An 18,414-nucleotide genomic window follows, 5' to 3' on the forward strand; every position below is an offset into this window, starting at 1 on the left:
AATATCAGGTATAAGTCTGTAGGCAGCTCGGAGGTGGAGAGAGGAGTGAGGTTACCAGATGCGCTGAAAATACCAGTTATCATCGGACCTATTGAGTCGATGTATGAGCTTGAGCCAGAAACGGCAGGGAGTTTAAAACAATCAGAGGGCAGGACAAGAAATGGAGTAGAGGAAAATGGATTGGTGAGGAGGATGGAGCGCATTCCGAAGCCTATAGAATGGAGTACGCCGATGCCAGCTACAGCTGACTCCTCTGGAGGACAGGGAGAATCAAGACCTACTAGGCCAAGGTCTTTAGTTGAGTCAAGATCAGATTTGAGAATGTGGACACCACCGGTGAGAACTCAAAGTCAAGGTGTTTTAGACGCAGAGAGGGATCGAGGGACGATTGTAAATCGCTCTGTTCCTATGGGCAGATCAGGAGAGGGTAGGCCACAAGAAAGAGAATGTGAGTACAGTGACAGAGATGGTACAGCCTGCCGAGAAGTTCTGAGGGGAGCTTTTAGAGGGAAAATGTTGGATGTCGTAAGGCTAAAGGCAGAGTTGGATGAGATAATAGGTGGAAATCTACCCTGGAAAGAATACTAACTTACGAACAAGATGAGTTACTCTTTTTAGCGAAAGATGTGACTCGTAAAGCACGCACGGCTCATGAGAAATTGTCAGAGCTGGCAAAACGATATGGGGTGGATTTGTCGAAAACTAAAGCGTTGCAAGGTGATCACCGGCTACAGTATAGTGATCAGGAATTGGAAGACAAGAGGCTCATGGGATTGAGAATCCATGTCAAAGATTTGATTATAGCAATGCGGGCATGGATCATGCTCGATAAGTGGGAAGAAAGATGGTCCAGGAAGAAAAGTTCTAGAGGTGTAGTGGGAGAGACGCCACCTCCTGGTGGAGGCACGACGGCAATAGGGAGTTTCCCTTTAAGGGAGGTACAGAATGGAGGGTACGTACATGTACCCTGGAGTAGAGGGGACTTGGTTGCCTTCACAAATGATTTTCCCCGGCTAAGGGAAAAGCCTGTGGAGTGGTACAAGCAAGTTGATCGCTTTGTCAAAATCTCGAAGGTATTGTGGATTGATTTGAATACTTTGTTTGACATTGTGATCCCGGGGGATCTGTGGTCGGCATGTAAAGTTGCGATTGAATGGCCAGCCTCAGAGCCCGACAAGGATTTGATTACACATGGCCCGTCGCCGATAGTGATGAAAAAGTTTGAACAGGTAATCACTTGGTTGAAATCGAAGGTCTCACCTCAAGACACCGATTGGGTGAAGATAGATAGGACTGTACAAGAGCCTAAGGAGACAGTGCATGAATTTTACGAGAGGCTTTTGCAGGCTTTTAAACAGTACAGTGGTTTGGAGGCGTTGGATACCAAAGACATGGGACAGTTTGTGTCCAAGTTTGTGTTGGGATTGAGGCCAGAGGTTAGTCTAATGATACAGCAACATTTGATTTGTTGGCAGAATAAGCCTGTGGATGAGATTCTCCGATATGCTAGATATTGCAGTGATGAGATTGAGTCTAAGCACAAGAAATTGAAAGATAATCTGCTATTAGTACAGATGCAGACCGCAGATCAGGGACAGTCTACCGGAGGAACGTTGGGAAGGAGGCAGGGAAATTATCAAGGAGGAGCACAGAATCTTCAAGGACAGGCGAGGCCGAGAGGAGTAGATCCTAAGACCGGAATAGATGTGGCAGTGTTGAAAAAGACCACAGCTTGTCACCTTTGCCACCAGATTGGACACTGGAGATGCGAGTGTCCTTTTAATCCGTTAAATCAAATACAGCAGGAAGAAGAGTTGACCCATGTTCCAGTGGCAGACACACTCCCTGTAGTGATGCAACCTAGAACGACAAAAGGGGGGACGAATGTTCCGCAGGTACAGGTTCCCCGACCGCCTAGAATACAGAATATGCAGCAGGGAGCTCGGACGTATGTACAGATGCCTCTATTCGAAGTGAATGGGGAAGATGATTCCGATCCAGCAACAAGATCTTGCTGGGGAGGAGAAGATTATTGTACGCTTAGAGCGGTCCTAGAGGTAGATCATAAGGGACCCTTTGTAGAAGCAGAGATCGATGGCCACCCTACGACCTTTTTGGTTGATACGGGGGCTACAAGATCGACTGTGAGATCCACAGTGATCCCGGATCTACCCTTTTCTGGCCAAACAATCCAAGTTGTTGGGGTAGCGAATAAGAAATTGACTAGCTCACTGACGGAACCAATACCGATTAGGATCGGGAACTTCAGTGACAGACACCAATTCGTGGTGTGTGATTCTAGTCCAGTCTGTTTGTTAGGAAGAGATCTATTTTGTAAGCTTAATTGTACCATCTATTGCACCCCGAATGGAGTGGAAGTTCAGACAAGAGACGATGATGCGACCTTTAAGGTTGCGAACCAGCGTTGGTGCGTGGAAATGTATCCTGCACTCACGGTGGAGGAACTCCCATTAGACCTGAGGGAGTCTGTGTCAGTTGATGTATGGGACCTTAGTGGGGAAGAGATCGGACTAGTTAAAGGCGTAGATCCAGTGAAAATAAGAGTCAAAACGAATGTAGAATACCCGAGAACTCCCCAGTATAAATTGTCACCGGAAACTATTGAAGGGATTAGACCCGTAATTGAGTCCATACTTAGGCAAGGAATTTTGAGAGAAATCAGGGGTAGTCCATGTAATTCGCCCATAATGGGATTGCAGAAACCGAGCGGGAAATTCAGGATTGTGCAAGATTTGCGAAGAATTAATGAGATCGTAATCCCATGTTGTCCCGTGGTACCGAATCCATCCGTGATCCTGTTCCAAATCCCATGTGATGCGGAGGGTTCACCGTGATTGACCTGTGTCAAGCCTTTTTCTCGATTCCTCTGCATGAGGAGAGCCAATTTCTTTTTGCGCTTAGGCTGGAAAATCGTGTGTTAACATGGTGTCGTATCCCACAGGGGTACACTGAGAGCCCGTCTATTTTCAATCAGATTTTGAAAAAGAACCTTGAAGGTCTGGTGCTCCCCCAAGAGTCTGTTCTCGTCCAGTACATTGATGATTTGTTAGTGGCGTCAAAAACTGAGGACGCCTGCAGGATTGATACAGTAGCACTGTTGAATTTCCTAGGAGAGAATGGGCATAAGGTGTCTCCAAATAAATTGCAGTACTGTTTGAGTGAAGTACAGTACTTAGGTCATCGGATTGAGAAAGGTAAAAGAAAGATATCACCAGACCACATAGATGCGATTTTGAGAATGCCCGTCCCTACGACTCAGAGGGCAGTTCGAATGTCCTTGGGAATGGTTGGCTATTGTCGCCAATGGATCCCGAACTTCTCCTTTGAAGCAAAGCCCTTACAGCGGCTGACGAGCAAGGATGTAAGTGATCCGGTACCATGGGATGAAGACTGTTTAAGGTCGTTTTTGAAACTAAGAGAAGCCTTGTGCTGTGCGCCATCTTTGGGAATGCCTGAATATAAAAAGGCATTTGCATTGTTTTGCTGTGAAAAAGAAGGTTGCGCATTGGCAGTGTTAACTCAGGTTCATGGGAATGTCCGTAGACCAGTTGCCTATTTTTCGGCTACCCTAGATCCAGTAGCCTCTGCGTTGCCCGGATGTCTCAGATCCGTTGCTGCAACAGGTGTCAGTATCGAGAGATGTGAGAGCATTGTAATGGGTCATCCGCTTACTGTGCATGTGCCACATTCTGTTGAACTGTTGATGACCAGGACTAAGACACAACACCTCACGAATAATAGATTGACACGTTATGAACAAGCCATCCTAGCTGCTGAGAATGTAATGTTGAAGAGGTGTTCTGTTTTAAATCCTGCCACATTGTTGCCAATCCCGAATATAGATGATGAAGATTGTGAGGATCATGACTGCCTCGATGTGACTGAATTGTGCACCAAACCCAGACCTGATATTGTGGATGAACCACTTTCCGAGCCAGATGAAATATTCTTTGTGGACGGTTCATGTTTAAGAGACAATACGGGTCAGTTGAGAGCAGCCTTTGCTGTTTGTACCATCACCGGAGTGGTTGAAGCCGCTTGTCTAGAAGGAGTATACTCCGCACAGGTGGCTGAGCTTATTGCTTTGACTCGTGCCTGTTTGGCCGCTAACCAGATCCGTATAACGATTTATACGGACAGCCAGTACGGGTTTGGTGTCATTCACGACTTCGGACAGTTATGGTCCCAGAGGGGGTTCATGACATCATCTGGGTCACCCATTAGAAATGGAGAATATGTAAGACAACTGTTGGAGGCGTTGCAAGGCCCAGACGAAATTGCAGTGGTGAAGTGTTCTGCTCATACGAAAGGAAATGATTTTGTATCACTTGGAAATAATTATGCAGACGAAGTTGCTCGATTTTGTGTAGAACAGGGGTGTGACTTTATAGAACGACACATAAGGGGAAATCAAGAAACAACTGACCTCAGTGTGATGTTGGCGATGGCCGATACATGGGAAGAGTTAAAACAATTGCAAGACGAGGTGTCTGACCAGGAGCGGGATAGTTGGGTGCGAGCTGGATGTGAGAAGGGAGATGTGGATGTTTGGGTTTCGAGTGATGGAAGAGCGGTGTTACCGGAATGTCTGTTAAATCCAATGGCACGATTGATACATGGTGCTGTGCATCTTGGCAGGGATGCGATGGTGCGAGTGTTTCGTCAAACATGGTACAATACGAAGTTTCGGGCAGCAGCCGAAGCTGTATGTCAGAGATGTGTCACCTGTCAACAAATGAATGTAGGGAAAAGGACAGCTGTGACAATGAGTCACATAGGGAGGTCAGGTGGCCCTTTCAACAGGATGCAGTTAGATTTAATTGAGATGCCAAAGTGTAATGGGTTGAGATACATATTAGTTGTAGTGTGTGTCTTTTCTAGATGGGTGGAGGCTTACCCGACACGCAGGTGTGATACTCTAACTGTAGCTAAGTTACTGTTGAGAGAGCTCATCCCGAGGTTCGGGTTCCCGACCTCTTTGGAATCGGACAGAGGAACGCATTTCCACAGTGAACTAATGAAGTTGCTTTGTGCTGCTCTGAACATAGATCAAAGGTTACATTGCAGTTATCGACTAGAGGCTTCTGGGATAGTAGAACAAGTTAATGGGACATTGAAGGCCCGAATGGCAAAAGTGTGCTCCTCAACTCCTCTGAAGTGGCCAGATGCCTTACCTTTGGTTCTTATGAGTCTCCGAAGTGTGCCAGATAGGAGAACTGGATTGTCGCCCCATGAAATATTGATGGGGAGAGCGATGCGTGTGCCAGCAATACCAGCCTCTGCATTGATAAATATCACTGATGATGTAATTCTCGACTACTGTAAAGGCCTGGCTGATGTGGTTCATTCTGTGTCCCAGCAGGTGCAGGTGGTAGCTGTTCCAGCCGCAAGTGATCTGTGCCACGACCTGTGCCCAGGAGACTGGGTGTTGGTACGGAAGCACGTGAGGAAGAGTTGCTTGGACGTTCGCTGGAGAGGCCCCTTCCAGATTATTCTGGTTACAAATACTGCAGTGAAGTGTGGGGGACTACCGAACTGGGTGCATGCCTCCCATACCCGTAGAGTTTCAGCACCCTTGGAAGATACAGCCCCTCTCGTGAGCGAAAACCCAGCTGAGGTGGCAGGGCCATCTGAGAGGGCAAGTCAAGCAGTAAGGGTGGCTGACACAGCTGGTTGTGCACTGGAACAAGCTGTAAGCGAGAGTGAGAGAAACTCCGAATCAGAACCAGAAGCGGAAGAAGGTGTATTCGGCGGAGTGGAGCCAAATTCTGCCGAAGAAGAAAGTAGTGCACGGGGTATCAGAAGGGAGAGCAGGGGTGTCTCAGAAGCAGAAAGAGTTTGGCCCGTGAGTCTGAGACGGGTAAATTCGAGAGGGACACCGAGAAGGGATCTTGCCCCAGTATCGGAGGTGCCAGAGCAGAGTGAGGAAGAACAAGATCCGGAAGCTCCGAGAAGGTCGAGGAGAGCCAGAGTACCGTGTCACAGATACGCTTCACCTGAGTGGACGTACTTAGCAACGAATGCTAGGACCGATGAGTACGGGGAGGCTGAGGTCAATTACTCTGGTCAGCGGTCCACCGCATCTGAGGGCGGAAGTGTTGCTGAAGATCCCAGGTTTGGAGATCGAGGGAGTACTGACTCTCTTTATTCCAGATCCGCCACTCCTGAGTAACATTCGTGGTCTGATTTTGGATACATTGGCTTTCCCGAACTTTGCAGTTGTACCTTCTCCCCAAGAACTGAAAACTCTCAAACTTGAAATTTTGCAAGGAGTCCTAGAGCTGTTGGGACCTGCAGTTATTTTGGATTAGAGATGAACTTTGTCGAGAAGGAGCTAAAAGAAGGGAGCCTTTGCTGATCCGAAAGAAAGTAGAGAACTGAACATTAGAAGAAAAATTAGCTATAGGGGATAATTGTTGCATTGAGATACAAGCTTGAATGAGGAACAGACTCTCGCCCATTATTATTGAACTGGATTCTGAGCGTGGGGGAAAAATGGCAGAGCCTAGAAATTCACACCGTAGGGCGAAGACAGTGATAGGTACACTTTTAGTAGTAGTCATAGCTGTTATATTTGCAGTAGTCATAACTTCGTATGCAGTGGCCCACAGGGAAGAGGGGAAGATGCTGGGAACACCTACACCTGTTACTCCCAGTACCGAGAAGGATATCTCAGGAGATAAAAGGGCGATGATGATAGAAGAGAGTCGTATGCTACATATGGATTTGTCGAGAGGTGACTTCAAGCTCAATGCATATGCGAAATTGTTGTATGAGTACGTTGATGCGATGGATGCAAAAGATTGCTATGTGTGCATGCAGTTGCCCGCTTCTGTAGATGAGGGTATTAGATACCATCACCTTCCATTGACGTATGGGATTTCTTGCAGTCTATTGCTTAGTCTGTTTTATGAAAGGAAACAGTTTGAGTACTATTTCTCTAATTATGACACAGTACTTCCTGATGTACCAGCGTTTAAGCATTTGAATAAGTATGATTATTGCAAGTCACAAGAAAGACTTCGGACTTATTTCATACCGACTCAAAGTTTGGATACTGCTTATGCACATAGAAATAATTTGACATGTGCAGTGTCAGACACTGAAAAGAAATTTATTGGCCAAGTTGAAGACAGATATAGAAAATTTACCCAAGAGAAGGATGGGTGAAAGAAGTCAACAGATTGGACAGAGGAAGAGAAACTGCATAAGTCAAGGGGAAGTTATGGACCCATAAATCTAGATCAAGTACAGAGGGGAAATCTGTGTGTTGCTCGTCCGCAGTCGGACAAGGACAAAATCTGGGTTGGACATAGCACATGTGCCCATACCTTTAGTTTGGAAGATTCGGCTAAGAACTTTTTGCAGGGTCAGATACAGGTCATCCCGACAGTGTATTACGTGTGTGGAAGGAATGCATACGTGAGGTTGCCTGAGCAGTGGTACGGGACTTGTTATTTGGCTGTTATTTTTCCAAAGATTTACCATGCCGAGGATTTGACTCTGCTAGAGACAGGACACCACTCTAGAGCACGGAGAGATGCAAGTGCAGGAGCTGTGATTGGTGATATCTTTGGAGCAATCATACCCGGTCTGGGTGTGGTTTTGAATGATGTGAAAATACAAAAGTTGGCAACTGTGGTTGATGAGTTGTCAATGAATACAGCGAAGTCATTGTTGCTGGTGGATGGAGAAATGTTATCGATCAAGACAATGGTTTTACAAAATCGTCTTGCATTAGACGTATTATTGGCAAAAGAGGGCGGTGTCTGTAAATTGTTGAAGGTTCAAGAATGTTGCACGTATATTCCAGACAACAGCAAAGAGCTGAGGAAATATATAGTCAACATTACCACACTTCATGAAGAAGCTGCAATATTGGCAGAAGAGAATGTGTGGGAGAAGATTGGGAAAGGATTTGGACATGTGGGAAGCTGGTTTGCAGATTTAGGGAAGGGAATTCTTGGATATGTGCTGAAACCAATCCTGATTGTGGTGGTTTGTGTGATCTGTTTGTGGGGACTTGTGAGAGCGTACAAGTGGTACTGAGGAAACAAAGCTGAGAGGATTCTCAGGGGATATGAAAGACGAATGGCCCATATGCAAGATAATCAGTATCAGGACCTAAAAAGAATGGAGGGTTTCCGACATATTGGGATGGTTACCACCTCTGTATGAATGGATTTGTGTGATAACAAGTTGTCATCAAAGGGGGGAACTGATAGAGCGTTGCTGATGCGAAAATTGTAGGGGTGCACCATATTCATTGTTAGTCAGCACCTGCATATAACTGAGCATGTTATCCAAGAATAATGGAAATGTATTCATTGAAATAGAAAGTAGAAATGTAAACAGGCCTCGAGAGAAGAGAAAGGCCACCAGTTATTCTGAAACGCATTGGTGTATGTGTAATGCTTAGTATAATAATGTCATGCATAAAGAGACATTAAGTCATGTTAGAGGAACGAAGAAGGTAGTTCTCTTCAGTATGAGACGAATAATTAGAATTGGTAATTGTAGTGTGTTTAGTTTGAGGCCTAACCATATATATAAAGTGTAGGCCTTCGTTTATTTTAGCCATGCTTTATTAGGACGACAGGATTTTAGCAAAGCTTAAAATGCCGTAAGTTGTGAAACCTCATGATGTTAGGGTTTTTTTTCTGTTCAGCATTTGGCTGCAGGTACAAGGCCATGTAGCTCGTTAGTTAGAATGAGTCTTTGTTCAAATGGAATGGAGACAGAAGGAGTAGACATGAAGGGAGTGGATTGGAACGTAAAGTTGCAACTCCTGGTACAGAGAAGGCCTGGGACCCAAGGTCGAATTCGTGGAAAGGAAGATGAAAGGATCCAAATGAAAATCTACTGAAGGAAGAAGCTGCCTGAAGGGGTGTGCTGAAGGGCGTGTACAGCTTTTTGGGGTTTTTGTATTAGGGACAGAGCCCCGTGGGTTGGGCAGACGAGACTTAGGAGAGGGACGGAAAGGAGCATTATAGATCGAGCTCTCATATGGTGAAGACTTCTTAGGAAGTTTCACTGCTGACACCTTTTATGCGATCCTCACCTGGAAGGGAATGTTGAGTAGAGATGTCACCTTAGAATAGAGTAGGGACAGAATTGATTTGATTCATGACTGTAAACTTTGATATCACAGTGGCCATAGGGTACTTGATGCTTTTGGAAGCTGTAATCCTGTTTATCTTTAGTCGTATGCGGATACTTCGTAGACTAGCATTTGTATTAGTCCCCATTTATCTTTTGTGCCTTGTATTGAGGTGCCTATATATTCAGATGTTTTTGCTGATAATAAAAGGTCAACCTCCCAGATTATGAGTCTTCTTTTCTGAGATGTCAAATTGCGGTAAATACGATTTGATAATTGTGTTTCTTCCCTCTACACTATTCTGCAAGTAAAAAGATCCTGGCGACCTGAGTAGGTTCTTGTAGATAATCAGATGAGATCAAGAACCGGCGTTCCCACACCCTATTAAAGGGTTAATTCCGGCTCTATGTTTTTCAGCAGGTGGGACCTCTGACTCCTTGTCGGGCGGTCCCATACCAGCTACGAGGTTGGTCGGACGCTCGTCCAACCGGCATCGTAAGGAGGGCCTTAATGAGAAGTCTGGTCAGTGATGTGAAATGAATTTAGGGCACCATAAGGGCTGCTGTGGAAAACTGCATCAAGAACTGTCACCAACAGACACGAATATTACTTAAGAACCATAAACACAGAAGGCAGAGTAGCAGAGGTAAGGATGCAGGTGGCTACTATTATAAATACACTACAAACTTGGATGCCCAATAGTCCACTAAATATGTTACAATTTACTGTTAACTAGAACTGCATTGGTTTTATGATTATTCTTTATATATGAAGCTTATCACACTTTTTGCAAGGAACACATATAAAGCAAATATTTTAAATATGTAACCATCCATTCTTTCTTACAATATTAAAGTGGATACTTACCACACTCTTCATTTACAATGCAAGGTTCTGTTTCTTCAGTGGGCACTTTACATACAGAACCATCATCAGGGAACTGCTTCACATATCTTTCTCTCGACCTCACCCCACTCGCACAAGTGGCACTACATGGTGACCAGGTAATCCACTCTGACATCATACACGTAGACCCATCTATGAAAAAAGAAATATCCTAAATGTTTTGCACGAAGCAGCCATAAACATACATCAGCAACATGCCATTACCCTGAATATTAGAAAGTGCATGATTGCATGAAATGTCAAAAGATTTTCTTTTTTTTTTTACTCAATCAGATTGATAGGAAGGAATGCGCATTTGGGCATCTTTTTTTGAAATGTAAAGAATATATCTAATATATTGAGGACTGTGCCATACAATATAGAACTTTCACCAAGGAATGTAAAACGCACTTATCAGAACTGAGAAAACAGCATACACTATCAGTAAATCTATCAGTACCTATCAGTAAGTTGGATTTAGTGTTACACTCTCTCTGCCTGCAATTTCCTGAGAGTGAACTGGTGGTGGTTCCTTCACCGGGAACACACCTTGCTGTGGAAGGAACTCATACAGATGTTTGGTAGAGGTCCATTACAGCCCTCCTCTTATTAAGTCCCTACATATTGATCAATGTTGGTTTTCGTCCATTTCTCCCACACCAATGATACATTTATTAAATCTAATGCTACTGGGAATTCGGAAAATGCAGAAAAAGTAAAATATCTTATTGGTAAAGTATTGATAACGTATTAAGACATTATCAGAAATAACTGGACTCACCCTAAATCTGCCTCGCAAGTGTTCTTCTCGCCCAACCAATACTGTATGTTGCTGAGTATGAGCCTAATATTTGTAGTGAGTTTGTCTGTGCATATATAAGGTGTCCAGGCTTTTAGTGATTTACTTTTACTTGTTGGTGGGTACAAGTATTAAAATGATTTGGTCCTGTGAAACTCTACTACTGTTAGCCTCACACCAAAGCTTCGTCAGGACATGGTTCTCCCATTTGGGATAAGAAAAACATTACTTATTTGCAATTTGCCCCTAAGTGTTTATCACTTTTAGAACATTTTACAGACTTGGCAATGTATGAAAACATTGTGATCTTTCTGTTGGTCATAATCAGGTGAATACCCTCTTGGATATGGAGACATCATATGTTTCTCAATAAGCTATTTAAAGAAACATACGTTTTAAATATTAAACAAGGCATTGCTAATTACCTCTAAATTCCCTGAGCCCCAAAGGTCAAACTCCTGCAAACCATTTTGGATTAATTGTTTCATCTGCAGTGCTCTTCATGTCCAGGAATAACTGTTACAGAAATAAAGGTCATACAGTTTTGGGACTGTAATCTTTTCTTTAATGATTGATTACTTGTGATGCCACAAGTATGTTGAATGATTGAGTTTGTAATTTGATCAATAAAGTATGATTGGGCTGTGATTTGGTTTAGTTTGTTTGGTTAAGACAAAGGTCTTGATTATGATGTCGGTCGGAGTTGCCTCAGACCGACATCTGAGCAGTTTTGGAACTGACCGACCTCAGGTCGGCGGTCCGAAACCGCAATTGCGATGCGACCACACATGGTTGGGTCTCAAGCTCCTATTTCCCTATGGAAGTTTGTGCGGTGGGCGAAAACTGGCTTTAGAACAAGCTCACATAGAAAAACTGAAGTTACTGTAAACCTCTGCACCAAGTGGCAAGCGCCATGAGGAATTTACAGGGGGCACCATGGGTACCCCCTCGGCCCCCAACCGGAGGACCCAGAAGGAGGGGGGCCTGCTAGGGGCCCCCAAAGTCGCTTTCCGACAGGCTTTATATGTCAGAAAGCCCGACATGGAAAGCCTGTCGGAAACCAACATCATAATCCCGACAGCAGATACGCCGTGCACAAGGGATTAGGAGGCAGTTTAGACTGGCCAACGTGCTCCTTGAGCCCGTCCGGAGCCAGTCGGATTGACCGCCAGGTTTGGGCTCTGACCACCGTCATTGAAACACAGCGGTCAGACTTCAAACCAAGGATGTCGGTCGGTAATCCTCCGACGAGCGGTCAGAGGCTTACCGACCAACATTCTAACCAGGCCCATATTGTTTTGCATATATAATTGTTTAAATGCACCACAATTTCCTTGAATTGGCACTCTGATAGAATGTTAGCCTCATTTGGTAGGTGTGGCAGAAATATATTATTGGCAACTTTGGGTTGCAGGAATTGCTCTCTTAGACATGAGGATCATTCATTGGTCTTCCACTTGGAGAGTTCTCCTTTATTTACACTGTTTCGGTTTCAATTTAGTCTCACTTTCTTGTTCATCTCATGAATTTTTCTGTATTTCCAGACGTGTAAATGACTAGGAAGATGATCAGAAAAAAATGATGCTTGCCTTTAACTCTCAAACTTGCTTACCTTTTTCTGTAGCGGTACCATGAAGAGAACAATGAAGGTAAAGAAGTTCAAATATAAACTGTCGTGAAATTCACCTTACTAGAATTGTAAATATGGATAGTTGGCTTCTAACTGACCATAGTGTTCATTACCACCATAAAAATCCAGTTGCATCATGCTCTTGTATACATGTTTTGAACGGAATAATGCTCAGTTTTTGGGGGTGTCCATTGATTTTTCAGTATTGAGAAATATTATAATATATTCTACCCTCTTGAACATCTTCCCATTAATCTCACTTGCCACAATTGCTAGGCTTGATAGTCTATTGATGGTGGATTCTCCCATTATACTTGAAAGGAATAATTCAACCCTGCAGCCCAAGTCTCTCATGATATTGTGAAATTAAAACATACCATATACATATCATATCTTAGCTGTATTGCAAACCTGCTACTTTCCCACCTGCGCAAACACCTACATTTTAACATCAAAAGAAGGCTACCTAACACAAAGAAGAACATTACCTCACTGTTCGTTCTCTTTAATTAACAGTTAGCAAAACAGAGACCAAGAATAGCCCATTAAAATCATATACTCCCAACTCCTATGTGCCCCAAGACTCAACCAAAATATCACATTGACTCAGGTATCCGCAAATACATTCACAACAGGCTTTCCATATAGCTCACCTAAATAAGAACACTAATCGAAGGAGTCTCTAACCAGCAATATCCATTTTAGAGAGACCAATCCTTTAGTGTTGCATTCAGAGCTCTTACAGTGGACACTAACCCTCTCCCCCCATCATTAACACATACGCCATTTACTACCTATGGGAGATAAAAACAGAAAACAAGACAACTCCTTCAATTTAACTCTCAATCTCACATCTCCTCCGATCTATGCCAAATGATCTTCCCTACATGTGAACACCAGTAATGCACAGTAAATTATCAGCCAAAACGCGGTTCTCCCAACAGCACAATTCCTCATTTGGGCTTTGTGTATTCCCCCCAGACACCCACACACAATTAAGTACTTTGGTGTGCCTGGATGGGCCATCACTGGCAGGATGAGAGGGAGGAGTTGGACACAGCCCCACCCACACCTGAATAGGCTGTGTCCTGACTCCACACTAAGGGCTGAATACCCCCTGTAATTAGTCTGGAGCCAGGACAGGGAAGGCAGGATGCCTGGGGACTTCACTAAAGGCCAATTGGGTATAAATACTGGACCTCAGACACCACCACTTCAGTACACTTCTGGACCTTTGGATACTTTGCCAGAAAGAAGGACTGTGCGGCTGAAGGACTTCCACTCTGCTAAACTGCACTGTGCTGGACTACTGCCTTGCTGTGCTGATATACTGCTTTGCTGTGCTACTGCTTTGCTGTAATGACTTGATGGCTCCTTCCGCCCTGCCTGGCTGAGAAGTACTGGACTTACATCTCTTGAACCCAAAGCCCCAGAGTGACTCCAAGGGCTAGTTGGCTAGCCTCCTGATTTGAGCCTCAGGGACAGAAGGCTCCAAAAACCTTCCACCTGTACCAGGAGACTCTGGGCCAGATGTACAACCCTTTTTTCACCGTTCCTGTGAGTGCAAGCCATTCTTAATGGGGTCATAAATTGCGCCTGCCTCATTAATATTAATGAGGCATGCCATTTGCCACCCCAATAGAAATTGCAAACAGTGTCTGAGACACTGTTGTGCATCCCAATTTGTGAGTCGCAAATTGCGAGTCGCAAATGTGACACAATTTGTGAGTCGCAAATTGGTGGGTCGTACATCTGGCCCTCTGACATCTGTGGGTCTATATTGTCAAGTGGGGCCACCCCAATTCTGGGCCCTTGGAAGTGGGCTCAAGGTGCTCTACCAGCCTCGCTGGATCCAGCAGACCTGTTGGATCTCCTCTTCTGCGCAGCGCAACTCCGAGGAGAACCAACGCATCTCCACTGCTGTGTGAATTGCACCCGTCTCTCAGACTCGCATTGCTGCCGCAGCCTGCTTTGCATTCAGAACCTCCAGTGCACAACACATCCTCGGTGCAAACCTTCGCATCTCTTGTCAACGGCAGCCTCGACAACAATGCCGGACTTCACATTGCAGTCTCACAGCTCTTTAGAAGCCAAGCATCACCCAGACTGTGTAACACAACCCTGACTCTGAACTGCGCATCGCAAGTCCTTGTCGACAGGTTCTTTGGCAATGAAGTGAAGCAACAGGACCTCGCACCGCAGCCTTGTTGCATCTCAGAACTGACACATCACTTCGGCTGCGTGATGCATCTTCAATGCGGATCCTTTCAACACTCAGCAAACCAGGATTGAAGGTACTTTGTTCGGCTGGCCTAACTGGGTCTCTGTAGCCAGCCTGTGCTCCACCACAGTTGGCCTGAACTTGTGACTTTGTCCCGGTCTGATGTGACCAAATATCCACAGTTGCAGCTTTTGGTGCTATTTTTACTGAAAATTTAATATCTTCAGATCTACTGATTGGATTTTTGTCATTTTTAATTAAAATGTCTATTTTTTGTCTAACTCTTTCATAGGCTCCTTTCGTTGTGTGTGTTCACTATGTTACTGATTGAAGTACTGCACAAATACTTTACACATTGCTCCTGAGGTAAGCCTGACTGCTCTGTGCCAGGTTGAGCACAGGTTAATTTAGGGTTTGCTTGTGACTTTGCTGGAGCAGGGTTTTCTGTTTAAACCCGAACATCAGCTTATATTTTTGTATGTCATAATTAAAATTACTAATAATTAATTACTAGTTATAAAGTTTTGTCGAGCGTTTTAACTAATCAACTTTACTAATGAAAGAATTACACGTGGGAATGCAATTGCATGGCTTAATTAATACGTGAATTAAGTTGGTGAGCAAATTAATTAAATACGTGTGGCTAAAGTGCTATTTGTTATGTGTTTGCGCTTTAAAATAATATGCTTTAATGCTTCTTTATGTTGCATAAGGCTAGATAAATACGTACACATAAGAGTATTAGTGGGAATTAACACTGTATAATCATTACGATGTAGTAACGTTGTTTTGTGTTTCTTTTCATTAAGATTGCCCATTTTGGCCTGTTGAGAAATGGCCGACATTTACAGCCTGCATTTGAGTAGATGAAATGTGAAGAGAGGCCTCGCTGAATATGGTTGAAAATATGACCTCGGTCTCTGTCTGAGCTAAGAGTTACGAAAGGACAGCAGCTCTGGGCTTGTCGCCAGATATCCTTGGAGGAGAACAATTGTCACAAATGAACATTTTGATAAACTGGCAGTGGCTTCACTATAATTCCAGAGAAGAGCATCCATGAATGTTGCGGATTTAGTTTGTGCTTCCTTTTTCCGTGTTTTTATTTTTGAGATATTTGAGAGCGGAGATTTTTCTAAATGTTGCGAGCCAACATCCTTTCCTGCTCGCACTGCTCAACGGACGCTTGGAGCTTGTTTGTAACTTTTAATGTGTAAGTTTTAGTATAAATATTGTTAGGCTAGAGAGGGTCTAAGGCCACTTCTTCCTGAACCTATGCTCAAGAGGATCGATGCTGACTGAAAGGACGGCGACTCGGGAGACTTTACTGAGAGACCTGTCCTGACCTAAATACGACATTTAGCTAGAATAGGTAACTATGAGAATAATGATTTTGCTATTGAATGACTTTTCATTTGAACTAATTTAGATAAAATAACTTTTGTTTGAATTCCAGTGTCGGGTGGTTATTTCTTTTTCATTTTATTGAGATCTCAAATGTGTTCTTAATGTTTAAATCATGACTTGAGACAAATCAATTAGGATACATTGACCACAGATTAGATGCAGATTGATTTAGGAGTTCTCTCATATATTCAGTGTGGATAGAGTAATAGAATGAATGTTGGTGTGATGGGCCCCAGCGTATGGTGAGTGTATGTGCGTATGACTGTGAAATTACTCGGTCCGTGGAAGTAGGGGGAATTTATAAGCTCTGGTCTGCAGCAGTTTCCTGGTAGCAGTATGATGGTTTTGATTATTCTGATAGATTGCTTGTACATAGGTTTTTGGATTTATTGATTTATTGACTATTGTTAATACATGTACTAACACTAAATGTTGAAGTCGTCGTATAGAGTTCTATGTAGTATGTACGGCTTCTGGGACGTAGGGAGTCGGTGACGGTTCCATAGTAGGGCAGAGGGAAGTGAGTGCTGCTCTCGGGAAAGAAGGGATTGTTGGCCCTGTATGTATGCAGGGAAAAGCGTGTGACAATTGAAGTTACGCGTCGCATTGTCTGGGTTCGATTCAGTGACATCGTCGTGTGTTACTACTAGAGACATATTTTCTGTATAAGAGGAGTGTGTATGGTAGCGAAAGGTTATCTGTGAAACTCTGGTTTTAAGTCCCAGGGATTCGTAAGGTTTGCCGTTAAAGCTTACTGCTGGAGAAGTAATAGGTATTCTCTGAGCTTGTTTGAAGGACTGGGCAGAGGTAAGCGCTGCTTGGTTAACGTGTGTTATAATTCTGTAGTGGGACAGACTGTTCGCTGTTCTCGGGAAAGGCAGGATTCTGTGTGGATGTGCTACATTTTCTAGTGTGGAAGTGCGTGAATGATTGGGCATTTAATTGATTGTGAAACTCCTAGGAACATTCCGGGAGAAAACAGTTAATGGATGCATGTTAGAAGGGCAGAGTAGAGGGATGTGCTACTGTGTCAACGAAAGTAATAATTCCGTGGTAGAGCAGAGGTATGCGCTGTTCTAGAGAAAAGCGGGATTCTTGTGAAAAAGGTCTTTACTATTCTGTGGTGAGCGGAGCAGACAATGGAGATGTTTTTATGTTGTAACTAATAGTTTTGTAGAATCTGAAACAGAGTCTACTGAGAAGGCTTTGTAAAGGAGGGGTAGACGAGTGACAGGAGACAAGAGTAGAAGCGACTGCAGCGACTGTTGACGTCAGAAAGACCGCGCTGTGATTGGACAGTGGGTTAGAACAGCGAAAGCGCTGTGATTGGTGCGTTGGTGTGAGCCGCGCAGAGATTGGAAGGAGTACAGGGTGACGTAGACGCTCCGGGATTGGTGCGTTGGTGTGAGTCGCGCTGTTATTGGACAAAAGATCGTACAGTTGCGGAAAGGACTAGAGGGTTGTGGTAAACGCGAAAATGTATTACCAAACGGAGGAAAAGAAGAAGAAATCCTTGTTTGGTAAAATTAAAAAGTGGTTCGACAAGGATAAGGACATAATAACTAGAGAAGGTGAATTACTACCTCCGACAAGAACCCCTGCATCCTTCATGGTTGCGAAATATGGGTATCATACATGTATTTGGTTAGACAATTGGGCTAAGTACACTAAGGAAGATGGTGTTTTAGCGTTCCCGGAACATGGTTCATTTAATTTGGCCGTGTTGAGAAATTTACGGGAAAAGATGATGTGTCTAGAGCCTAGACCAAGGCCGACACAGTTCGAGGCATTGGTGGAATGGGAAGATGAGGTGCATGAGCGAGAAAAGCAGAGGAGTGGAGGTAATTATAGGTATATTTTTGGGAGAAAATATGATCGTGAAACTCATCATGATCGAATGAGGAGATGGCGAGATGCTAGTATGTCAGAGGGTCTATATCCGATGAGGACTGTTGAGGAAGCAGAAGTAAGGAAGGGTATGGAAAAGGTACCTGATGCAGAATTGAGGAGGTATGGGGCTAATGATTATGAGGATGAAGTCTTAGATGACATGATTTACAAGAGACCACCTCCATATAGACCAGAACCAGAAGTGAGAATACCAGTTGTTACTCCAGTAAGAGATACTTTGAGAATCATTAAAACAGAAGTTGCGACACCTGATTTGAAAAGTGGTAGCTCTTTCACGGAAAGGGAAAGGGAGAGAGAGCGAGAGAGAGAGAGTGCAATCGGGGATGAAAAAACAAGAGAGTTAGCAAGAACCACATCCGAGTTGACAGAGAAGATTAGGGAATTGACAAAGAATCTAGAAGCTGTTACAGTGCCTGTAACCATAGGTCCGGTTATGCCTATTT

The 18,414-nt window shown here is 44.0% G+C and overlaps 1 protein-coding gene across 2 annotated transcripts in view; it reads right to left on the reverse strand.

Annotated features, from left to right (window-relative positions):
- The window catches only part of SPON1 (spondin 1), a 1,174,735-nt gene that overhangs the window by 56,830 nt on the left and 1,099,491 nt on the right, over positions 1-18,414 (reverse strand). For both annotated transcript variants that reach the window (XM_085648231.1, XM_085648230.1), the window contains exon 12: positions 9,989-10,159. In XM_085648231.1, coding sequence (XP_085504357.1) covers positions 9,989-10,159 — 171 coding nt within the window. The remainder of the gene's footprint in view (positions 1-9,988; positions 10,160-18,414) is intronic.

The sequence above is a fragment of the Triturus cristatus genome, chromosome 3_2 (genome assembly GCF_964204655.1).
Source record: "Triturus cristatus chromosome 3_2, aTriCri1.1, whole genome shotgun sequence".
NCBI classification, from domain to species: Eukaryota; Metazoa; Chordata; class Amphibia; order Caudata; family Salamandridae; genus Triturus; species Triturus cristatus.